Source organism: Choloepus didactylus, chromosome 16 (genome assembly GCF_015220235.1).
Source record: "Choloepus didactylus isolate mChoDid1 chromosome 16, mChoDid1.pri, whole genome shotgun sequence".
In the NCBI taxonomy this organism is placed as follows: Eukaryota; Metazoa; Chordata; class Mammalia; order Pilosa; family Megalonychidae; genus Choloepus; species Choloepus didactylus.
Window position 1 is genome coordinate 68,158,449 of NC_051322.1, and position 26,188 is coordinate 68,184,636.

Sequence of the window (26,188 nt, forward strand, 5' to 3'; positions counted from 1 at the left end):
GAAACTAATAGATGTGCAAGGACATAGGAGAAGTGGCAAATTAGTCCCCCTAAAAAGTAATCCCTGCCATATTATTGTCCTGCTTAGAATGACTTTTCTTGTCTAAGAATTCCATATGATCATCTCAACTTTGTTTCCAAGACAAATAAGGCCAGGATTTCAGTGGAGACAGTACATATCTTGTTTGTTTTTCTAAAAGTTGGTTAACTAATTGCAAATCAGCTCAGAAATGCATGGCCCTGTGCTAGTAATTGTAAGAATTTATTATTGTATCTCATCAGAATGAAATGTTAAGGAAGCTTCAAGCCAATGACGGGGAGTTGGTGGAAAGAAATATAACCTATCTTTCCAGTGGGTAGTTTAGCAAAAGGTTTTCAACTCTATTAAATGTAATGTAAGGCAGTCTCGAATGGTACATATATTTTTCATGTAATTATTTTCTTAGCTATCGTCATCATTAGCAGATTGAAATTCTGAGCAGTAGCTTCTGTGATTCAACCAGCAGACCCTTTACAGTAGAAGGTCCAATTGCACAGCCACCAAAGCAATTGAAAGTTACATGATAGGAAAAAAAAATTGTATGTGATTGAAGATGACTTGGGCACATTTGGCTCTCCCTTCCCCCCTCCCAGGGGTCTTAACTGTTCAAACTGCCAAGACAACACCTTATTAGGGATTGTGACTTATGTCAAATGCTTGTGAAGGACTGCCATGATGCCATTAAACCAGAGGGAGAAAACAGATCTTTTAGACATTAAACAAAGCTGTGAACTCTCCTATCTGTGTATATAGTATATGCAAGGGGAACTCTAAATACCTTCTACCCAAATGCGTTCCCCCTTCACTCTTTGATGTGAGTGAGGATCCAGCATAGGGCATTATGTTTGGATTGGTTGGGGGTGGGAAGAGGGATGATGGAGCCTTTTTAGAAAGGCTTCAGAAATCAAGAAAAAATACAGTACCTGCTGGGTGCACACCCCTGAACATCGCAGACAGCTCCAAGATAAGCAGATGGCTTCTTTAATGATTAAACCCAATTTTCCTAAAATGCTAATTAGTTAGAGAAAGATAATATGAAAGTCTGCCATACGTTGCAGGAAATGTCTTTCATGTCTGTGTTATTTGCTCCAAAGAATCACACAGCTATCACCTGAGTAGGCTCAGTGTGTCTTTTTATTTTCAATCATGTGACACTTCGGTCAGAAGACAAGGAGAAAGTGAGGAAACCCCCTCTCAGGATGAAGCACCCATTGAAAAGGAAAGCCATTTTTCTGTTTTCCAAAATCAGCCTCCTTGCTACTTTTTGGGTTAAACCACCTTTCAGTGGCTTCATATGGAGTGTGCATGTCAGTTCCAGTGAAACTCAGAAAAACCAGATTAGCCGGTTGAAAGTTAGGTGGCTTTGACCTTGTCAAACTGAAGTGCTTGGTCAGAATGTACTGGAAAATGTGAATAAAATAATGGAGACCTGGACTCCTGTTCTGGTCCCACACCTGATTTATTTATCACCAGAGCAAGCTACCTAGCCTTTCATATGTGAACCCTCATTTGTAATATGCAATAATTTGATCCCTACCTCGTTTATTTGTTGCGTAAACCATCTACCCTGTAGAATTTCCCACATTCTGAATTTGGCTGATGCATTCTTGTAGTGTCATTTCCCTTGTTCCTTTATGATCTGTTTTTCCTATGAACTGGGGCTAGAATTAGAGGCTTAAATTCTGATTGTGATTCTGATTTTAGTAAGGCTCCAACAGTGATGCTTTGACAACCTATTACATTATCAGGAAGCCCGTAAAGCTCAGATTGATTAGTGGGTTGCGGTTTTGCCAACCTGATCCATCCATTATAAAGTTCCACATCAGTCTTTAACTTAATGATTTTTTAAGCTACTGATGATGGCCTAGATTCATTATTTCACTAGGGGTTTCAAAATGATGACATTCTAATTCTATCATTCTGGATTTTTTAAGTGCCATTCCCTACTCAACTGTTTGATTACCCTGAAATACAGTTTGCATAGGAAACTCAAGATAAAATTTGATTTGTTCTCTTTATTTACCAGTCTCAAAATAAGTTGGGTCCACGAGTTTTTAAGATGTTGAACAGTGTCATTATGAACTCATGGACTGTTTGCATAGTTGAAACATTTGAATACTTTGCAGTCATTGGTGTTTCAATGTTCAGAATATCTCATCTCTGGCCAATAGTAGCCCCTTCAAATTGTCCCTTGTTTTCCTTTGACATAACTGCAAAGCTCTTTGATCGCTTCCTTGAGTTCTGGGTACAACAGGATATTCTAAACTCATGTTGTGCATTGTCTGCCCCAAGACTGCAATCAGCCATTTCTCCAAAAACCCTGATTTCTTTTAAAGGGAAATGGCACTTAGAGATACAGACCAGCTACAAGGGGTCAGCTCATGTGCTCCTGGGTAAGCCATTGCTTCTAGACCTGCGTTAGCCACTTTCACCATCATTTTTTACTCTGCCATCTGCATATTCCTACACCATATTTGACATGTCCATATCTAACTTGCTCCCTTTCAATATGTTCACTAGGAAGAGACGGGCCATTGGTATCTAATAAAATACAGGAGAATTTCTTTATGACTTCTGGGTAAGAAAGCCCTAAGACCATAAAAAAACATAATTGATAAATTTGAACACATCAAAATTATAGACTTCTTATGCCAAAAGACACCATAAACAAATTTTAAACAAGCTATAGACTAGGAGAAAATATTTCTAATGTTTATGTCAAATTATTAGTAGTCTAAATATAAAGGATATTTACATATTAATAAGAAAAGACAACCCAAATAGAAAAATGGATACAAGATATGAATATGGCTAAGTAACATTTGAAAAAATGTTTAGCCTCAATCATAAACAGGTATATGCAAATTGATGAGATACCATTCTTTTCACCCATCAGATTGGCAAACTTTTTTTTAAAACCAGTATCAAGTACTGACCAGTATGTGGGAAACACTGCTTCATCAATTATGCTGACCTAATGCAACTTTGTAATACTTTTGGGATTTCATTGTAATTTGGAAAAAAAAATCCCCCTATTCCTCATCATTCCCACCTTCTACCCCTACCCCCCACCCCCTCACAAACACACAATAAATAAATAGCATGTAAAGGCCAAATTACTTGAGTTTCGCATTTTTATTAAGAAGAAAGAAGCTTTCACCACCAGTATACCAAAGCACTAATATAAACCTAGTTTGCTTTAAAAACTTTATCTGTAAGAAGAGAAACTTGCAAATTTTGAATCCATGGTAAAGACTTTTAATCTGTGACTTACATTTTTCCAAGTGGAAAAAGGGTATTTTAACAATAGAAGGGCAGTTGTTTCAGATCAGTCAATATGAAAATGTAGGGCTTTGTTGGGAAGTTTCATTGATAGACAAGTATGTGTTTTGCAAAGGATAAAAGGTCAGTCAGTTGACCATGGGACAATCTTACGATAATTGATAAAATATTAAAATTCTGGTTTAATGGTTTGCTTTTGTGCAGTTGTTTTCATTTTCTATGGTTTCTGTAACAAATCACCATAAACTTCATGGCTTAAATCAACGTAAATATATTCCCTTATGGCTGTGTAGGTTAGAAGTCTGGCCCAGGGTCTCACTGGGCTAAAATTGAGGTGTCAGCAGGACTGTTTGCTTTCTGGAGGCTCAATGGGAGAATATGTCTCATTGCTCTTTTCATCTCCGAGAGACCACCTGATCTCCTTGGCTTGTGGCCCTTTCCTCCATCTTCAAAGCTAGCAGTGGTGGGTCTAGCCCTCTCACCATGTGTCTCTCTAGCTTACGCTTCCTCTGCCTTTCATGATGTGATGTGATTAGACTGGGCCCACCTGAAACACCAGAATCATCTTCCTATCTTAGGGTCAGCTGATCAGCAACCTCTGGTCCATCTATATGTAAATGTAATCCCCTCTTGCTATATAACATCTCTGGGAACCTTTATTCGGCCTAGTGAATGAAAGCTGTATCCAAGCAGAGAGAGACACTCCTTCCTGGGTTAAATTTAGCCCTTTCAGAACAATCTCTTTTAGTTATTGTGTTCGATGCCAGTTACTAGAGCCCCTTAAGAAACAGGTTGCATTTGCTCCTGCAATAATTAACCAGCAGCTACATTCTCAACTTGGAACGGAATGATTTTTTTTTTCAATTTTCATCCATTTCATCCTTTTCAATTTTCATTCCATTTTCTGAGGTCCTTCGATAGTTAATTCTGCCCATCCAAGGGATCACCTGGATTTTATGATAATGTCACTGCTTTAATTAGGATACAGAAGCTGCAGCTTAGGAAACAGAAATTGGTGCCCTATTTTCCCATGTGCTGACCCCACTGGCTTGCCCTGTTCTTATTAGACAGACATTCCAGTGTTTTTAGGGAGCTTAACAAACTTCTCAAGAGGAAATTGGAGGGACTATTCCAAAACATTCAAAATTCCTCTCTTTCTCACTTGTATTTATAGCCCGATAGAGGATCAACAATATACCAATTTAATCTCGCTGCAGAGTGACATTTTGCCAGCCATTACATTTCAAGGTAATGTGTACACGCAGAATTCAGCACCATAAGCTGACTGTGAGCGGGGACCCACTCTCACTCATGTCACTTTATTCTCATTTTGTGCTTTTGTGGATTGCACCCATTTCATATTTCCTGTGCCATCGCTGGCTCCAGTCCCTCCGGATTCATATTGCCCTGATGCGAGAAATAAAACTAAACAAAATATTGCTAAGGGTGACAGAAAGTGCATCTATTATTTTAACTGCTGACTTTCTTTAGCGCTAAAACATTTTAAGCTGCTTTGAAAATCACATGAGGCTCACATGTGAGCCATGAGCCCTCCCTGAGGGAGGACGTTGTGTCTGGAGGGATCTCTCTCTGGGGGTATCCTGAGGAGCAGGGTGCCTGTGCATTTACTGGTGCTGGCCGCAGCGGGGGTCAAAGATCCCCTGAATAAAACACCGTCAGTTATCAAAGAGGAGCACTGCTCTAGTTTGCTAATGCTGCCGGAATGCAAAACACCAGAGATGGATTGGCTTTTATAAAAGAGGGTTTACAGTCTTAAGGCCATAAAGCGTCCAAGATAATGCATCAACAATCGGGTACCTTCACTGGAGGACAGCCAATGGTGTCCGGAAAACCTCCGTTAGCTGGGAAGGCACGTGGCTGGCGTCTGCTCCAAAGTTCTGGTTCCAAAATGGCTTTCTCCCAGGATGTTCCTCTCTAGGCTGCAGTTCCTCAAAAATGTCACTCTCAGTTGCTCTTGGGGTGTTTGTCCTTTCTTAGTTTCTCCAGAGCAATGGCCTGCTTTCAACAGCTGTCTTTAAACTGTCTACTCTCTCAGCTTCAGTGCATTCTTCACAGTGTCCCTCTTGGCTGTAGCAAGCTTGCTCCTTCTGTCTGAGCTTATATAGTGCTCCAGTAAACTATCAAGGCCCATGCTGAATGGGTGGGGCCACACCTCCCTGGAAATTATCCAATCAGAGTTATCACTCACAGTTGGGTGGGGCGCATTTCCGTGGAAACAACCTAATCCAAATGTTTCAACTTAATCCCCCACAAGATTGCATCAAAGAACATGGCTTTTTCCTGGGGGACATAATATATACAAAACGGTACAAGCACTTACCTCCAGGGCACAAGGATCCAGGTGTAGAATGGGGCAAAATGCGGCTCATGAGGAATTCTTCCTTGATTGGAAAGGCAGCCTGGGGTAAAGGAGGAAGGTGATGGAGCAGCCAGGTAATGAGAGTGATAATTAAGTATATATGGGGGTCGACCCAAAGGCTTTTCCTCCCAGGCTGTTCTATGAATTATGTTAAGTTACAAAGAAAGTTTTGTTTTTTTAAATTCCTCTTCACTGCTTAGAAAAATTCCAAGATAAAACATCTCCATCCATGAAATGGTTCTGTGTTTCTTTAATTGCCGAGGTCTTTTAATTCTTTCAACAAATTGCAGAGTGGCAGACCCTGGGATTAATGCAGAGATGCGTGTTTGTGTCATCACCGAGAACTAACCCAGGACCTTCCAAGTCAGCATCTATCCATCTCCGTCTTTCACAGTTGTAACACTGTGGCCCCTTCCTCCATATTCAAAACCAGCAATAGTGGGTTGAGGCCCTCTCATCCTGCATCTCTAACTTACCCTTCCTCTGCCTTTCATGATGTGATGTGATTAGACTGAGCCCACTTGGAACACCAGGATCATCTTCCTATCTTAGGGTCAGCTGATTAGCTGACCTCACACAGAAGGTAACACACAGTTGCAGTCATCATTTTTTATGTGATCGGGAAGTAGAAGCTATGGTTAATCAGACCATCTGAATAATAGGAACATTCTTGTATTCAATATATACCCATTGCATGCCTTCTATGAGCCAGGCACTGTTGCTGAGGATGGGGTGCAAAGTAAAAGGAACAGGCAGAGACCCTGCCATCTTGGAGCTGACACATGATGTTCGCCTAGAAACAGAGTAAAGAACTTGTTGGCTGAGAATTAAGACCAAGGCTCCCACCCATGTAAGGATAAGGCTCACTGATCAACGCTGCCTTTGAATTCGAGGGTGAGAAAGTTTCCTTTTAATCTCCTGTCACAAAGCTTTATGGACTGGTGCTCCCCCAGAAAATAACAAGCTCTTTTCTCAGTTTTTTAAATTCCAAAAATAAAAATCATTTTTAATATATGAGTATATTGAAGCCAGCTTTGTTTTCACAGGTTGATTAAATGCCTATTCCATGACTTTTGTTACAATGAATAATTTATGTTAAGCATGATCCCCTGTTTATCACAACTTAGGGTCATGATAACTCTCTCAGAGTTTGATGAGAGATTTATGTCATGATTTTGAAGTGATCCTAGATTACAATGCATGTCATTTCAACTTGTTGTAAGAGAAAGCCAAACTTCAGAGTATTTCATTCTCAACAGGTAAGTCTGAGAGAAAAAGACCCCATTTTATTTAATTTTTGTGGACTATGAACCTATTATTTGAGCCTCTTTCACATGAAGCACACCTGGTTGTGTGTGTATCTGAGAACAGAGAGGTGCTGATACTTAACTTGCCTTATGATCCGCCCGGTTCTTTGTTTCTTTTGCCCTGCCGTGTGCTCATTTGCAGACTCCCTAACTTGGCAATGAAGCATTCCACCCCCTCGTCCAGCTGTGGTCACCTAACATAAAGCTATAGCCTCCGACCATATGCCAGCAGAATCTGTGCCCATCTCTCAGTTGGCAGGGCAGGAAGATAAACATCTTAGTTGTCCCTTCCCGCTCTTCCCATTAACCATGCCAGCTATGTCCACGTCATCTCATCTTACCAACAGCCCAGAGGTAAACTCCAAAGCAAAGGTCCAATGAAGATCAAAGTCCTGATTTGTCTTAAAATTAAACCATGTTCTATTATTATCTCTAGGGCTTCATGCTGATCTTAATAGTTCCCTTAGAGTGCAGCTGCGATGTCGATGACAGAGGATATGAGGCTTAGGGGCAAAATGAGGCACTAAGAGTGCTGGATTTTCACACACTCATATCTGAAAGTGCAAGTTTGTGAGTCTTGCTATCCTCCTGATTATAATAAAACAATCCATAATAGAGTTTTCTAAAAATAACTGGAAAAGGGCTGTAGTTTGCTTTTCAGTGAACATGTTCAAGGTCAAATCCTGGATGCAACTTTTCCTAATTTTGTGATCTTGGCCAAGTGTGATGGTTGGTTTCATGTGTCAATTTGGCTAGGTTATGGGGTCGAGTTGTTTGGTTAAGCACTGGCCTGCTTGTTAGCATGCCAGTGTTTTCTAGATGGGATCTGCTTCTACAGTAAATCGATTGCATCTATCCTCAGTCAATTGCATCTATGACCAAGGAAGGAGATTGCCCCCCAGCGATGTGGGGAGTGTCTTCAGTCAATCAGTTGGAAGCCTTAAAAGCCAGAACTAAGGATTTAAGAGGCCAGAAGAAGAACTTCTGCCTCAACATCAACTTTGGCTCTTGCTGGAATTTCCAGCTAGCCAGCTTCCCCTAGGAATTTGGACCAAGTTACTTCAACAGAGTTTAGACTTGCCAATCACCGTAATTGTGTGAGCCAATTCCTTGTACTAAACCTTTTTATATATCAAAAAAAATAATTTTTTATATATTAAAAAATATATATATCAAAAAAAAATTTAAAAAAAAAATTAAACCTCTTCACTAGTCCAGGAATTACAAAAAGCAGCTAAGTTGGCGATGGGCACCCCTACTACCTGGTGTAAGAGATGGATTGAGTGAACTTCTTAGGAGCTGTGACAGTTAGCAGGTACACTGTTCCGTCACAGCTGGCAAAGGGAACTGGCCTTTATTCCCATGTCCAGACTTCAGCAACCAACGAAGTTTGACTAGAGATGATTGTATCTAAGCACAGGAAAACAATGGCAGAGGTCGAACGTCCTTCAGCCATGTGGCCTGGGGCAACATACTTAAAACGCTGCTGTGCCTCAGTTTCCTTTTTTCTAAGACAGCCATTTCCTCACAAGGCAGTTGTTAGAATTAAAAAACAGTTAATGAACATGAAGTGTCTACATCAGGGCCTGGCACATCCTACATGCCACATACATTTTTTACATTATCATGCCCCTATTGTACTTCTAACAGCTGTTGCAATGCTAATGTTTTTTAGTTGAAATAATTATGTGTCATACACACTGGACTTTTCCCCTTAAAATCGTACCTTTGAAAATGTTATCTGCTGATTCTCACAGATCTAGCTATAAGGTGATAGATAGCCCCCATTTATTGAGGTTTATTCAGCAGGATCTTGGCAATTGGTATAATGTACCCCTTTGTTTGACTCAACCCATATCTACTTTATCCCTACTGGGAAAAAAATTACATACTTCTTTGTTCCGGCTCCTGCCTCAGTGCTTCCTTAATTAAGTCTAACCACACACTTTCATTCTTATGTCTCTGTACGATTTATAATTCCATAAGTTTTGCCATCCCCCCTGTAGTATTTAAAATAACACTTTATTTTTTAAATGAAGACGCTCTTTCTGTTGACCTAAGTCAATGCTAATAGGTCTTAGTTCTGAGTCACCATCTGTGTTTGCAGAAGCCATCAAGGCAAGGTCTCCAACAGAGAGCATCAGGGCCCCTGAGCTTTCTGATGGATGACATCACATACCCCTAGCGCCACTGAGATGGGGGTAGGAGAAGCATACACACAGAAGTTGACCCTTGAGATCTTTCCCCTTAAATCCTGTTGACATCTGTGGCAAATGTGCCCTTCCTTCCTGCCCCTCTCATGGTTGACACGCCGTTCAGTTTCCAAGAGGAAAATAAAAGGGGTTTTTTCTGTTTTCGTTCCATCATGGAACTTTGTTCTCTTAAGTGACACCATTTGTCCTGTCAGTTCTTGCTCCTCATGAGACACTTTTCTAAAGAGCTCGTTCTTCATTGTTATCTTTATTGGTGCAATTCATACCTGTTAGGTAGATAATTACTTGCCAAGAAGTTTTCTTCTATTTTCCTTACTCCCATTGCATGTTTATTTTCTTTTTGCCCCAGAGAAGAAATATAAGGGAAATCCTGGAAAATAATAACTATGAAGGACTACCCCTTTAATTTTAATTCATCCCACATTTCTCTCCTTTCCCACTGTAATTCTAGTTTGGAATTTGGGGGCTGTGATTAATTTCTTTCTCCCTTCAGTTTTTTATCATCTATTTTTTGATGTCGTTAGGACCTTTTAAAATTAATATTATTCCTAAAGGCGTTTGAGATTCATGCAGTTCAAGTTTGGAGATTAGAGATGAACTAAGATTGCAGGCAAACCTTTTGTTAAAAATCAAAATGGAAAATAAATTTGCTTGTGTCTTAAGATAACATTGCACAGAAAACTGTTTCAATTTTAGGAGTTTTATCTGCATGAGAGACTTTATTTCACTAAGTTCTCCAGGTTTTTCTGTGAGTTTTCAAAGTTCTCACTTGAAACAAAATGCAGATCTTTTTCCCAAAAGAGAAAAAGTGCTGGTGATCCCAAGACTCAATGCCAAGTCTAACCTTCCTCATCCATTTGTAATTTCGGACCAGAGCTTTTAAGCTTTGTATAAGAACACATGAAAATCCCAAACAATGGCTCCAAACCTCCATAAGTAAGCAAGTCACTTTTCATAGGTAGTTGTAGAGACGCTCTCCTCACTAATGCTTTGGTACATTAATGGTTAGTTCAGTAAATAAGCATGTTAAACGCCACCTGCTTTGGGTAAAGCACTGACTAGGTGCTAGCAAAAGAATCCTAACTTTACAAAGCATATTTAGTTATGTGGTGACAGAGTATTCATACCTGAAAGCAATTTGATGGCAACAGTAAAGTAACTCATAAGGAAATGTAAATTAATGAAATCCTTTACTATTAGAGACAGCACCTTATTCTAGAATGAGTATCTTTGGCACCAGAGAGATCTGGGGTCGAATCCCAGCTCCACCTTTTGGACAAGTTACTTAACTTCTCTGAGACTCAAATAGGAAGTAAGAGTAGCAACCATGCACAGTTTCAAGGATGGAATGAGACGACAATTATAAAAAACTGACATAGAAGAGCTGTGTGTTCTATGTTCATTTCCTTTCCAAAAAAATTGAGTCCCTAAGGGCTGTATTTACTGGAAGGCAATGGTGCTTCATTTGGGCCCTTAGTGTTTTATTTTTACATCTGAATTATTTGACCACACTTAAAAATTGGAAGAGTTCATATAAAATCTGGTGGTTTGGTTTCCCCGGAAACTTGCAGAATCTGGGAACTCTGTGGGGCATCAGCATGCTGGAGCTGAGTGATATTTGCCTGCCCACTCTCCAGTCTCCATCTCTCCTTATGGTCTTACACCTGCTTTGCTCTCTTACGTTACCTGCCTGCCGTGGTGAGACATTTGTGTTTGTGATGTCCGATGAGAGTCAAAATAAGGTTGATGCAGAGAGGTTTGCTGAGGACACTGTGAGCTGGATTTTGAAGGAGGTCCACCGGCACAGATTATGTGCTTAATGGATCTGGGAGTAAAGCTGAGGTCTATGGCTTGACCTCTGATTTGAGCAGTCTCACATCTGTCCTTAAGGGGGAGCTTTTGTGCTCACAGATGATCAGCCCTGATGTGTTTAGCTTGAAATCACTGAAATTAGTGCACACTGATGGGGTATTAGGATGGAGAAAGATCTTGTCCAATACAAGCTTACTTTTATTGGGACACCCATCCCCACCCCTGCCCACCCCCACCAACACTGTAAAATGCACATTAGCTGTCATTTGCAACGTTTAGGATTACAGGAGCACAAGCCAGAAAAGGCAAAAAGGAAAATCTGATGAAGTTCACTTTACCCCTCTTCATGAATGGAACAAAAGAGAATATTGAGGCAATTATCTGCATAAATCAGTTTGAAGCAAATCAAAGAAATTCAAGCAAATACTGGGCGCTTTGCCTGAATTTTGGAGCTGATTATCTCAAACCTCCACTTTAGTGTTCCTGGGGAGACCTGGCCTAAGAATGTTTTTTCCAATGAGCTGGCAGATTCAGAAGTAGAGAGAAAATGTATTATTGTAAGGCACAGCTGTGGAGATCAAGCTTGGTGCAACCTCCCTGTCCAGAGCACCTGTTGAGAACATCCAAGCCCCAACTGGTTCTCAGACTAACCTGGCTGCCTAGAAAAACAGGAACACCTTAAAAAAGCAATCAGAGATCTGCTCACTGGCTAGAGAGCAGTGCTAGGGCCCCAAGCACTCACCCTTACTTACTTTCCAAAATCTTTATAACTTGAGCACTTTCGTAAGAAGTTGTAGGCAATTTTAATTTCTGTTAAAAACCCCTATCTTTTTTCAGCAACTTTGAGCAATAAAAGGGCAACTGATTAATGAAACCCTTCTGCCTTCGAAGAATGAGATTAAAAGATTATTATAACTATAGGCAAAACAGCATTTGGATTTTGTTGCATTTGGAAATGATAATAAAGATTATCCATATGGCCTAATGTTGTAAATGCCTTATATTGCACTTGCAATCCCCTGATATGGTGATGATTTTGATTATGTGGCTCATTTCAAATTCTGCAGTGTCCCAGGTCAATCAATCAGTCAAGATGATTTACTGGAAAGAGCTGCCATTTTCTTTTCTTTTCTTTCTTTTTTTTTTTTTTTTTTTTTTAATAAATTCTGCTACATGCATGGACAGAATTAGAATATTTTAGGACCTAGGATTTGGGTATTATGGTACACCTTCTCCTTTCTCTTCCATCTTGGGTGCATAACACAACCTCCAACCATGTCAGTGGTAAAGTCTGTAAAAATCTGTTTCATGTTTACTGATCTATTAGTTTCCCTTAGGTTGCTTTGGCTTGTGTCCAGGTGCCTTTAACTTTTGATTGTGAGCTGTTGGTGACCAGTGAGCAGGATGCAGAGGCCAGGATAAAACTGTGTCTCAAAAAGAATTGGAAATCTTAACCCTTCCTTAGTCCTTATTGCAATCTCCTCCATGGAGGGAAGGGCCAACAGACATGTGCCTCCCTGATAAAACTTTCCAGGGAAGCCAGCAACATTTTTTTTTTCATTCTGCTCTGTGGGGATTAATAAGCCTTGATGGTGAACCAACTGGAGTTCATTTGGGATCTGGTTAAGGTCATAAATTTCTGAGAATATGATTTGCAGCTCCTCCGAGGCCTGAGCTCCTCCATCATTTTGAGGCTGTATGTCACAGTTCACCACCTGTCTCCTCACACATCAATGATCTCTTCTTAACTCCTTGCCTAGTTGTATTCTTTAGTTTCACAACATGCCTTTCAGAGTCACCAAAGTCATTTGCTCTGGTTGGCAAATATTTACTAGGGGGATCTTCTCTTTGACCCTGAGTATGGCAGTGTAGAAAAGAATTGAGTAGAAAGTTATTAAGACCTTTAGCATATATCAGTAAGCAGAATATGATTGTGTTGTACTGGGATCATTGAGCATTTTAATTCAGCTTATAGGGGAGAAACGTGAAGTTTGGTGTTAAACTGCGAATTCGTAACATCACTGCAGTTTTCTTGAGGACATGCAGCAAATGTGCCTCGTCTCTGTGTCTTGGAGACTTGGCAGGGTACCCGAGATGAAAAGGTGCCATAAATGAACGCACAAATGAAGACGTTCAGTTCAGTAGAAGCGATTCATGAACGTCGGTTACTAAGCATGCCAACGTGCCTTTTTCCATTTCCATGCCCATCGATCTAACTGAGCCTTTTGTTCTAAGGAAACTGGCCAAGAAGCGGAAGGAGACAACGAACAGCACCCGGCAGGAGATGACAGTGATGGTGAGCTCCATGGACAAGAGCTACGCGGAGCAGGGCACCAACTGTGACGAGGCCTTCTCATTCGTGGACACACACAACCTCAACGGGCGCTGTGAGTGCCTCGCGTCGTGACTTTTAACAAAGGCCCTCAGGTTTTCCGGGATTCCAAGTGTGGCTGGGGCTTTACAAAGCCAAAAAAAAAAAAAAAAAGCTCCCTGCGGAATTCTTAGGCCATTCATGGGTTCCCCACTCACTCGGATGATCTGGGAATTGTCTGTAGGCCCCACAGGTTGCTTAGCAGAAGTGAGGTCTCTGCAGGGATGGGAAGGTTTCTCTCCCCCTGAGGGGGAAGGCACCTGCTTCTCATCATCCTTTTTGTTGTTTAGATCCCACCTGTAAACCAGCCAGGTGTAGAACTGCACAACGGAAGCCTGTTATAAAACAATTCACTAAGTGGCAGTAACAAGTTAATTGTTTGTTTGTTTAGCTGACAGGTTCTGCTTTGATTATAGTGCTGTTCATGGCAATTAATAAAATAAACTGTATTTCAACTTCTCAAGTCTTACATTTCACACCTGGTGGATAAACTGAGCTCAGCTAAGACTGTCCCATACCACCACCTGGGATGCAGGTATAAGGCATTATTTTAGGAAACTAGCAATGATATTGACTATACAAAGTGCAAAAAGAAAAAGATTTTTGTCCCTGGTCATCTTTTCATAGAGCAGAGTGAACCCTCGGGTGTTTCCAGCTCCATGAGTCACGGCCCTACTGGGCCCAAAGTCAGGGGTTACTTTGCCTGTGGGAAATCCATCCTATCGACTGTTGCCTGCCCCTAGCTACATTATCTTGCTGCTGGCCAAGAAAGCCATGAAATCCAAGTGCATCCATTGCCAGTTACTAAAAAATGCTCAAAGGCCAGGGACCTTGGGACTGGGGGAAGAATGCATCATTTCCATGCACTAAAAGCACCGACATAGAAATGGAATCTCTATTGAGGAAGATGATGTAGTCATCAGCTCAGACAATGTGTGCTTGGGTCCTGACATCTGCTGTGCCCTGTTTGATTCTGCACCTCAGTCTCAGGAGCTGGGAGCCTGCAATCCACTCCTACTCACTCAAATCATGGCATGGTCAGCCCGCTTGCCTTCTCCTGCTCTCTGTGTTCCTCTTACACAAAGCAAGATTTTGTAGAGTCTAGTCTTGTTTTTCTCTTACGTTGGCTGCAGTTGTCCAACATTGCCCTTCCTAGAGGAGCTCCTGTTCTTTATTCTACATGCACACCAGGCCCCATGGGAGCCATGGAGTAGCAGGCCCTACTTTGATGCTGGTGGACAGGACAACAGTTGTCTTCACTGTCATTGTTCCAGGCCCTTCCATGTCATCATGTCAGTGTAGGGAATAGAAGCTGATGGTACCACAGTGAACCACAAACTCTATTGCTTCCCATTTTTTCATAGAAAAATCTCTGCCTTTTGTAGCAGATATTATATTTTTCATGTTAAAAAATAGATAATGCATTCACCAGCCAAAATAAAGCCACCTATGATGCATTTGTTGTAGGGTGCATTTGGAGAAGTCCTTTCTCCCATCCCAGGTTTGAATTCTTACGGTAGCAGTTGATGTTTCCTCAAATGTCCCTGTGAAAGGGACCACACGGATATACGGTCTTACCTTGCAGGACAACCCATTAATGTTCCAAGCTTTCTATTTTGTGGTGAAACCTCTCACAAATACATTTACTTGGAGTGACCTTCCCAGAGAACAGAAATCCACATGAGTAGTTTCCAGGCTTTTGAAGTTCGAACAACAGGGGATATTTGCCCCAGGGTGAGAAATGTAATTTGGCAGCTACTTTTTTAAAAGTGAGTGCATCTGCAGAAATCCATAAATGCTCATGCAAAAAGCATGAAGTTGGGACCAGCTTTATTTTCTGCCCCATCAACAGAATGTGTCATGGAAACACAAGAGTAACCTTTTAATTTTCCTCTCACTCTTTGAGCCATGAGGAGGTCTTATCAAATCTCATCCATTTGGAGTGACCCCAATGGGAAAACACTATCACAATACTCTCCTAATGCCTCTAAAATAAGAGAGCAGTCCTGGGGAGGAGGGGGGTGGGCACTGCAGGGAAAAGTCTAGAACCCTAGCTGCCAGCTCAAAATCTATTACAAGTATGGAAACACTTAAGATCATTTAGGGTCGGGAGAAAGTACTAGAAATTTGGAGTTGAGTTGCTTTTAGAAATGAGACGGTGAGAAAAGTGAGATTGGAGAATTTGAAACTAAGCGTGAGCATATTTGTGGAAGTTGAGGAAAATCTGTCCATCAAAGCAAATGTGAGTTGTTACCCCCTATTTTAATATGTTATAAAAAGGGAGGAAAACAGATATGTATAGAGGGCATGGGTTTAATTTTTTTACTAGAAGGCAAAAATATTTTTAAATATCCTATTTTAACAAAAAGGGGAAAATAAGCACCCCTAGTTCATATCTGCTTTGCACATAGTTGCAAACCTTGTAAAAATATCTGCAGGTGGTAGAGAGGCAAGACCCTTGCTGACCCTGGCGTGTTGCGGAGTTACTCAGTATTTTTTGTTCTCATTTTCATGGGTTGCTCTCTTTTTCCTGGAAGTCGACCATAAATATTCATTATAAAAGTGACACTTCTGTATTTCAGGAAAATATCTTATAAATGACAGGCAGCCTGGATTCTGCTCCTTGCTCTGTCATTTACTAATTTTACGTCCCATTGTTAATTAACAGCTGCAACCACTTCTACGACCAACACCAAACCAAGTACCTAAATGCTTTTAAAATACACACACAGGTAAAGACACCATCCTAGAGGAATTGAACAGGAGAGCTGGGGTAGATTGTATTATTGGAATGAACGTGCAAGGCAACACCCACGGAGATTTGGCCTTGCTTCCCCTGAATACCATGGGGTCGTTGGAAATTACTGTCCTGATCAGGAATTCACCATCATATAATTCTCACAACTGTTGGACGAGCTAAAATTATTAGTCTTAACGTTTAACCAGTTTCAGCACTTGAGCACATTCAAATCACTTCCCCATACACTTGAATGGAATTAAAGTGTATTAAAAACACTAATCAATTAAGAAGTTGAAGAGAATTGACAGATTACTTTTCAAATAGAAAGATCCATTTTCAATGGAGTAAGGTGAATCAGTTGATATCAGCTTTCCCTCTTTATAACAGGGAGGAAGGGAAGATGTGATAGGTAAATCTTGACTTTTTCAGAGGAATATTTCAAAGAAAAATAAGCATTTTATAAGAATGTAAAAGATGAATAGGGCATGTATAGGAACACAATCTGAACCTTAAATCTAGCACACATGTAACATCTTTATTTTCACAAACCAGCCCACAGCATTGTGGAAAATTCTCTAAATGTCTGAAATATGAGGAGAGGATTTAGCAAACTACTGAAATATTTGAGTTTCTTAAATGAAGAGAGTGATTTCTTCCCAGTAGCTAGTACATTATCTAGATTGAAACTTTATCAGTGTAGTTGTTAAGAAGTCGATGAGAAAGTATAAAAGGAGAAAAATATTCCAGCATATTTCCCCAAGGATCACTGAAGAAGTGTCAGAATAGTTTAGTTTTGTTTTTGATTTGTTTTTTTTTTTTTTAAATTCAAATAGCAGATTTAAATCACTGGAGATGAACCCAGGGATTTTGAAAAACTGTAGCCAGATCATGTAATTACAATGTGCTATCTTTATGGATTTATGATAATAGCACGCACACTGACTCTTTATAACCTTTGATATTCAGAATATTCTCCAAAACCCAGGCCTAGACACACAGTCATACTTACAGTTGTAAAAACAGCTTGATGTGATAGAAGAATTCTACACACTAAGGCTGGAAGTCAAAAAAGAAGTCCATTGAATTTTCTATTCAAAATGGTGGCATGGCTTTGTTTGACTTTTCTTCATTTCTGGGTTAAGAAAAGTCTTTCACTGATAAAAGGATGCTTGTCCTCTAAAGTACAAATCACTGTCCAGAGACGACAAAGAATGATATTTACCATGTGACTTTCATAAGTCTCTGATGTTTCTTCATATCACCTGTCTAGACCTCTCTCATTACAGGGCCATATTTCCAGAGAAGTGCCTCTCTACAGCCTCTGACTGGCCTTTGTTTTATTTACAGCTGTGTCTTCCCCATCGTCCTTTACAATGAAAACGAATACTCTGAGCACGTCGGTGCCCAATTCCTATTACCCAGGTAACAGATTTTCCCATCGTCCCCTCTCCTTGTAACCCTCAGCAATCAGAATCATTCGGAGCTCGTATTTGCCATCCTTGATGCTTCAGGAGCTTAATATGCTTGATGTGTTGTAACCCAATGCTTTCTCTGGGAAAAGTGGGGGGAACTTTTATCAATCATTTACTGTTCTTTCTCTTTTTACTTTCTCTGCATTGACCTGCTTATGATGTATGACAGACCCATTTGTGCCAACTGCAATTTTAGGTGAGAACCTTTCCCTTTATCACAGTTTATTGCAGGAGTAATTGAGAAAGTCAGTAACCACACTGTAGGAGACTGAAGGATCTAATTTTGTCTGGTGTAGTGACTGTAAGCAGGACAGGGAGGTGGGGGGCACAGGGAGAGGCCTTGGGAGGGTCGATAATAAAAGCACTTCTTCTAAAACAATATCCATTGATAAGAAGGGTTTGCTACATGGATGCTGGGGATGATACCAAAGTTCAAATGAACAATCTCTGTTCCCATATTCTCCCTTTCTGTGTTCAAAACCTCAGGTTAGGTCTGATCACATGGTGGGGGTGGGGGCAGTGTGTGCTCACTCGGCTGTGTACTCCTAAGAGCAGAATTCTGCCCAGTGTAGTGGACCCAAAAGTGAAAATGACTTTTCATTATTTTCACTTACTGCTAAGCACTTACACACTTCAACTTCAAAAAGAGTGTTTTTCTGATTATGCCAAATGTCATGCAGAAAAAATTCTCCAGCTAGAGCTTTGGACCCCTCCCCATCCTGGAGCCCCTCACCCCACCTGGGCTTCCATAGTGTCTGCCACATGGTGGGATGTCAAAGGAACTGATGTTTTGAACGGCAAGATGATGTGATGGCACTTGATAATCAGGTGGATTTTTATGTGTTAGATGTCACTAGAAATTAACTAAAATGTTAGCCAAGTGGGGCAGAATGCATTTGAAATATGAAATGTTCCCAGAAGGGGTTTAAAGGAATAAATCCCATTTGTCCAACATAGGAAGGGCAAAGAGAAACGGCATTACCTGGCTCTGTTAACAAAATAAGTATGAGCTGCTATTGCATTTGAGACGCATAAATAACCCGAGTGCATCCCGGCTTGTGTTCTCTTTCTACTACTAACCTTACCGAAAAGGAGCACAACAAAAACGACTTCAAGGTATATAACAATTCGTTGTAGCTAGAGTTCCATCCCCAGGTGCTCACCTTCTCCCTAAATCTCTTTACAAGGGTCTATATCTTTGCAATGTAGTATTTTCCCACCTATGCTTCTCTTTTCTCTAAGTTGTTATGGTTTTTTTTCCACTGATGGTGTTATCTGGGCTTAAGTAAGTTTATTGCCTGAGGAAAAGATGAAGGACTCAGACTGAAGTTGAAGAACAGACATAAAACAAAATTTTTGAATTTGCACCATTTTCAGGGCTAGCTAGCAAAGCACAGTGAAGTTCCCCTTTTCATACCAACTGTAAGGGAAAGAAAGCTGAGTTTTTATTCTTTTCGTAAGTGAGGGGGACAAGTTAATCTTTGGTGCCCTAACAATGTAATCTCCATGCAAATGATATTTGCAGCATCTTTTGATGGGCAAAGATTTGCAATTTCTTTGTGTGCTGTGACACTCATTCCCAGTTCCTCTGGTGACCTTGGGGGAGCTGTGAGTGGGGAGGGCTTCGACAGGCTTTGTCAAAGGGAAGCAAATGTGCAGGCTCCACGACAGAATTAAGATAAGCTTATTACGCAGAAATCTTCTTTTTTAAGTCGCTGCTTTGTTATTATGAACACTAAGGGCTTTCATTAAAGTTGGTTAGGCTTCTTTATTGCATCACCTGAACAGACAATTCAAGTAGCAAAAATGATGCACTTAGTGAAAAATAAGTCAGCCAGACTGATAAACAGCTCTTATCATAGTTACGCAGATAGAGCTCATAGCTGAATCGGTGTAACAAATAGCTGTGCTTGGGAACTGTATTCCTTACACATTATTTGGTGCAGATGTGACTATAATAAGATTGGTGAGGTAGTCGTACAAAACCATGGAAAGGAGATGAGACATACATCTACCCTAGCACTTTGGGGAGACAGTGCTAATTAAAATTTACTTTAAGACAAGATTTAAGACTTGTTGTGACTCAGAGCTCCACACAATTAAATCCCTATACCCCTTGCCTTTTTCTTTCATATGCCCAGCCCTAATGTAGAGAGCTTTAAGATGCTTTTACCTCATTTTCTTGCCCCCACCAAAAAAGTATAGAACCTTTTTTTTAACTCATTTACTTGCCAAAAAAAAACAGTATAGACCCTTTCCCACCTCAGAAATATAGCATTCATTCGAGAATGAATGGTTTTTGCAACTTCAAGGTAGTTCATTAAAGACAGAGTAATTGTTCAATTCTTAGAAAACCATCAGAAATGTTAGCAAGAAGCTTTACTTCCAATTTCCTCTTAGGCACAATTTTTAACTAAAAAAAAAAATGTTGGTGGGTAATTTTTTAACAAATCTGTGAAATTAGTGACAATATATTTGATCGTTCATTCACAATTCCTTTTTTAGAAGTCAGAGGAAACTTATTAATCACTAATTTTCATGGAATCAAGAATTTCTAATAATCTAGGTGACCCAATTTCATAACAGATATTGCACAAGAAGTGTATTCCCTCTTGGATATCTATGTGTACTAGATAATAGCATTCTTTCTTAGATGGAGCAGGTAGTTTTTAAATGCTTCGAAGCCACATGCACACCAGTAATGAGGCCAAGATACATACAGACAACGGTGGAAGTGGTTTTAGCTCTGTGGATTTGTAGCTGGGATCAGAGAATTGTTAGATTGCTGTGTACCCACACGACAGGCCCACATCATTTAGGGAAGTTTCAAAGGTCAGTCTACAGTGGAGGGCATGTTAATTATGTTCTTCCCAAAAAGTACAAAACTAAGAGAATGAGAGAGGCACAGAGGGGAAACTCATTAACATTCCATTTATTTGAGTATGAAGAACAGAACTTACTGCTGGAGCAGCTAAAAAGCTCAGGGGGGTTCAGTGCTTTAGCAGGGCTCCTGCAGCCCAGGTCATGAGCTTGGCAATTGCCAGCGAGTCAATCTGATGTGAAAATTTCCAGGTTTATTGTGACTGTTTTAGTAAGACGGGAACCTATGATGTGCTGAATTTCCAAGCAAATCCAAATGAAAAAAAAAATCATAAAATCAACTTCCCACCCTTTTTTATTTTGTCTTTTGTGTCTTCAGCCGCCTTGTAGTAAACAGGTACCATTTCAGCAGCAGCAACACAGCCACACGCGTGTCTGCCACTTCCATGCCATACATCCCCCTGCTTTGCAATGCAGCCAGGCCCAGCTCATCAAGGACCCTTGAACCAAATTTCCTTTGGAACTGAACTTCTCAGTAAAATAAATAATAACCTTAGCTGAATCCCCTTTTGATAAACACCCTGGCATTTTTTTTTAATTGACCATATCCTTTCTTACATGTTTCAGTTCATACCTGCAATCAGTTTTGAAATAATAGTCTAATTTCAAGAGACTCTAGCATTATGTATTTTTAACTGTATTTATCAAAAAATTAAAAAAACTAAACAGTTAAAAAACATTTCAAACAAAGCAAAACAAAGGAATAAGAAAAACAAATAACCTAAAGTAACTACATCCTAGCATTATATTTTGACGACACACATCCTCAGTGATTAAAACAGCTAGAGGGATTCAGCATTATAATGAGTTAACCTGTAGAATGTGGGATTCTTAATCTAATAGCACTTTCCTGCTGAAGAATTTTTAATAGCTACACTTCACGCAGTTCATTAATTTACTAGTAGTCTTCCATTAAAATATAGCCTCTCGAGGCTTATTTGACCAAATTTTGACATTAATTTTGCAGTACAATTTGGTTGACTTGTTGGAGAGATTTAAATGAGAAAATACAACTAAGGCCTATTTAGTCATTACTTGTTTCAGGGAGGATGACGAGCAATTATGATAGGATTTAAACCTCCTTTTTGTTATCGAGGGCTTAAATTAAATACCCCCATCCTAGCGTGAGGGGAGAGATGAGGCATTGCCTCTGACCGCTTAGGAATAGGAAAATTAACTGTAAGGTTAAAGTACAAAATTAAAACTACCTGTGATTATTCACACAGTTCTCTTGCTTATGCCCTGTTTCCTTTTTCTCCTCTTTTCTCCTGATATGTATCTTCTTAAAAGTGCCAATAAATGGTAAGTTCCCCATCTGCCCCATGGAGAAGGTGTGGAGGGAGCGGGCGTGTGTGTCTGATTTGTAGATTCTGACAAAGCCAGCTGATTCTGTTATGTGTTGGCCTGCATGTTAGTCAATCTAGAACATTCCATGTGCCATATATTAGTCCACAATATTTTGTCAAGCTTCCTGATACCAGAGCATGCAAAGTGGCTCATTAAAACGCTATCCCCAAGCCAGCTTCCCATTCCTTTTTCCATTCTTCTCTGGATTTCATGCGTTAAGCCACATTTTCATTGCTAGCTTTACAAGCCAAACCATTTTGTGCACTTTTATTTTGCTCACAGAACATTTGTGCAGAGTTTACTCACTTCATCACACAAAGTAGGTCACTAATCTTTGGAAGAACCCAAGACTGGTTTGCTGCCAGGTCTTGACGAAGTTTCTGAGTGAAACTTCTGTAAACGTGAGCACTGAAAGGCTCAGGGCTTTTCTCGATTAGCTTTGTGAAAACAACAATATCGTTTGGACTGCTTTGTCAAAACAAAGATTTCTGCTCATTCCTATCAATAGGGCCAATCCCATCGAAATGCCTAAGCATTTAACTTTTCTTTTTCGCTGAGTCATCGTAGAGATTATCTTGGCTATAGATTGAGGGGCTGTTAGCAGCCAGCTCCTGGGCGTTCTCAGAGACCACCCTTGTCCCGCTGGCTCTCCCTCACTCCTCCATGGCCTTCTTTCCCAGACGAGACCCACACGATGGCCAGCGACTCCAGCAGCCTGGTGCAGTCGCACACGTACAAGAAGCGCGAGCCAGCCGACGTGCCCTACCAGACGGGGCAGCTGCACCCCGCCATCCGCGTGGCAGACCTCCTACAACACATCACCCAGATGAAGTGCGCCGAGGGCTACGGCTTCAAGGAAGAATACGAGGTGAGCAGAGCATCCTCCCCGCCTCCCTGGGCACAGTGCTGCATCCCAGGGCCTTCACCCCATTCAGCAACACGGAGAACCCCACAAAGCTGCTAGAGCTGACCAGTTGGTTCAGCCAGGGCCCATCTCCATCGGGCAGAGTTAACATAGGTTAACTGGAAAAAGAGGAAGGCTTTCCATTTTACCTCTTCCCACGTAAACATGTGATGAAAACTCCCTTTCCCCATTCTTCATTCTATACTACAGTACGAGGCTAACCCCGATTGATTTTGTAGTACTTATCTCAGGAAGAAACTGTGCACTTAAAAAAACATTACAGACCAGCCAGTGGTGTCACATGCTGTTGATGGAACGGAAGGAAAGAGAGTGGCTGTGCCCTGCCAGCCCAGAAAGTGGGTCGCTATCCTGGGCTTTGGTGTGGATGGCATTCAGAGTCATTTACGAGAATAGTGGGATTATCTTACTCTGTAGAAAATGCAGGGCTCACCCCCTTTCACGGCCTCCGTCGTTAGCCAATTTTGTTGGAAGGTCATTCGGGAACTGGAGAGAATGAACTGATTTGAACGACTCTGACTCAAAGGAGCATATATCCCATGCGTGCATGCACATAGGGGTATGGAGGGGCAGAGGTGGCAAGGAAGGGGAGCTGAGTTTCTTTTCTTCCTCATTAAAACAAGTTCCAGTCATTGGTAAAGATAAAGTAGTATAAAACTAGGATAATGTATAGATAGGTGCCTTTTTAAATCTTCAGGTGTGTTTCTGGGCTTGCGTCTTCCTAACTAGCTCTTGGTTGAGAAGCATCTTATCTGGACCTAGAACATTTTTTAAATAAGTCCGGCCACCTCTTTGTCCCGTGAGTTCAAACTCTGCTTCTTCGTCCTCTTTGGGGAGCAGATGTGAAACTTTGTTTTGTGTCCCGGATACTGCTTTGCCTTGGGTTTGGCTGTCTTCCTAAGCTTAATCACCAGAGTCTCACTGCAAAAATCAAAGCAACGTGGCGTGGATGTTGGCCATGCCACAGCTACCTGCCTTGTAAGAATAGGTCTTTGTGTCCAAGGCAGAAAAATAGATGGACGCGCTTTTGCTCTGTAGTGTGTACATCCCAGCACACTGCCGATGACAATGAAGGCAAAGCCAGGGCAACTGAACCAAATCATGCCCCAGGTTTGACTTAATTCCGTAAAATATTTTCAGATGAAGTTCTCCACTTTAGCCACTCTAAAATTCTTATATTTACCTTTAGTGGTTTAATTTATAATTAAATTGTCTGCCTTTGCACATTTCCTCATGCACTTTTAAAGGCTAGCTTAAGAATTAAGAGTGCAAGCATATAATTTCCAAAAGCACTAATGCCATATAAAAGACAAAGTTCAGTTGTTGAGAACATAAGCCTAATGAAAATGATGATGTCATTGTTTTATCCAATATTCTGAATGCAAATATCGCTCTCAAATGCTTATTAAAAATGTAGATGTAGCTCCAAAAAACAATTCATATACCAACCTGAGTCTAATTATTTATGGACTATTTAAAAATATCTACTGTGGGACTTCGTATAACACACTATAGACAATACATGTTTGAAAATTTGTTAAAAAATTATTTCCCTTTCAGCTCTCCTGAAAAATATGATTTCAAGTGTAAACTGAAGCAGTTTATACTTATTTTAAGCTGATCATACCTGATGATTCATTAAAAGTTGTTACACCATGAAATAAAATTTGCGATAGTTAATTACATTTCAAGAAACACTTTTTTCTCATTCTGTCCAAAAGGACAGCTTGAAAGTAAATATTTTTAAACTTAAAAATTTTTCAGTATCTTTTAAAAAAGGAAAGGAAAGAAGGGATGAGGAAATGAAGGAAGAAAGAGAGGGAAGCAGGAACAAATAGGAAGATTGCATTGGAAAAAATGTGAAATGGAAGATTCAGTTAGAGGAAATCAAACCACTCAGTGTGATTATTTCAGAGTATTAAGTCCCTACTGTGGAGAACTCGTGCTGTGGGGGGATGGCAGGGGAACAGAGTGGTGGAGAAATGAGAAATGAGCAGTAGATGAAGGCAGGTGGATAGACCTGAGCATGCTGCAGGAACCGGAGGGTCGCTGGGCAAGAAGCCCCCTGCCTGCTGCCTGACTTCAGTCCCCACCGTCCCCGGGGCCCTGCCTCACCCAGATCTTTTCTAGAGGCACAGCCAAGCTTCTGGAAGCTCAAAGTGCAGCAGAAGTCCCAGGCTGCAGTTCCTCCTGCTCTACTTTCTCTAACCCCAGGGAACTGAATTGTTATTCTAGTGTGAACTTGAAAAATCCTCAGACGGGTCCTTTTCAAAGTTTATTTGGCTTCAAGAAGGCTAGTGAAAGGCCAGCTCTTCACTGAGAAGTTTGCCTCCCTCAGGTCCAGGCGGGCCTGCTCTGGGTGGCTTTGCAGGTTGGTTGTCACAGTGCGAATCACAGAATCCCCTTGTTCTGATTTGCTAATGCTGTTGTTCTGAAAAATACCAGAAATGGATTGGCTTTTATAAAGGAGGTTTATTTGGTTGCAAAGTTACAGTCTTAAGGCTATAAAGTATACAAGGTAAAGCATCAGCATTAGGGTACCTTCACTGAAGGATGGCTGATGGTGTCCAGAAAACCTCTGTGGCTGGCGTCTGCTTGCTCCCAGGTTGTGTTTCAAAATGGTGTTCTCCAAAATGTTGCTCTTGGGGTGTTTTGTCGTCTCTTAGCTGCAGCTCTCTCCAAAATGTCAGTGTCAGCTTCCAACAGCCGTCTTCAAAATGTGCCACTGCTGTGGCTCTTCTGGGCCTGTGTGGATCTTTTTAAAATATTCCAGTGATACAGTAGGACCCACCCTGAATAGGTGGGTAACACCTCCAGGGAAATTATCCAATCAAAGGTCTTGCCCACAGTTAATTGAGTCACATCTCCATGGAAACACTCAATCAATAGGTTCCAACCTAATCAACACTAATAATCTGCCCCCACAAGATTGCATCAAAGAACATGGCATTTTGGGGGACAGAATACATCCAAACTGGCACACCCCTCATGGCTCAGACAGGGAAAGGCTGCCGTTCAGGACAGACTGAGGCACCAGACGGCTTGTGTTTATCTCCACACTCTGCTTCTGAATAGCTGTGTGACCTTGGGCAAGTTACCTGATCTCTCTGGGCCTCTCTGTAAAATGGAATCATTGTAGTGTCAACCTCCTCAGGCTGTTGTGAGGATTAAACCATTTAGTGTATCATACATGCTGTGAATTGTATCTGGCATATAGTCAGCATTCATCTGAATTGTTAACCATTAAGAAAAAGAAAATTAACTTATAATGATGAGATGCAAGATGGGAGTGCATACCATCTTCATATAGTGAAATAATGTTATGCAGAGTTTCTGTGCATCTGTGTTTATCTCTTGTGTGTCACAGTCTGATAGAGTGAGCCAGTTCCTATAAGAAAAGGGGCCAGAGCATTTTTATTTCAT

General features: G+C 40.8%; 1 protein-coding gene across 5 annotated transcripts in view; it reads left to right on the forward strand.

The window, feature by feature from the left end:
- PTPRM (protein tyrosine phosphatase receptor type M) overlaps nt 1-26,188 on the forward strand; it is a 792,402-nt gene that overhangs the window by 613,712 nt on the left and 152,502 nt on the right. For 2 of the 5 annotated variants that reach the window (XM_037806216.1, XM_037806219.1), the window contains 5 exons: nt 13,269-13,420; nt 17,492-17,566; nt 17,786-17,812; nt 21,787-21,798; nt 22,524-22,711. In XM_037806216.1, the coding sequence (XP_037662144.1) occupies nt 13,269-13,420; nt 17,492-17,566; nt 17,786-17,812; nt 21,787-21,798; nt 22,524-22,711 (454 nt within the window). The remainder of the gene's footprint in view (nt 1-13,268; nt 13,421-17,491; nt 17,567-17,785; nt 17,813-21,786; nt 21,799-22,523; nt 22,712-26,188) is intronic. The other 3 variants (XM_037806218.1, XM_037806220.1, XM_037806217.1) reach the window with 2 other exon arrangements.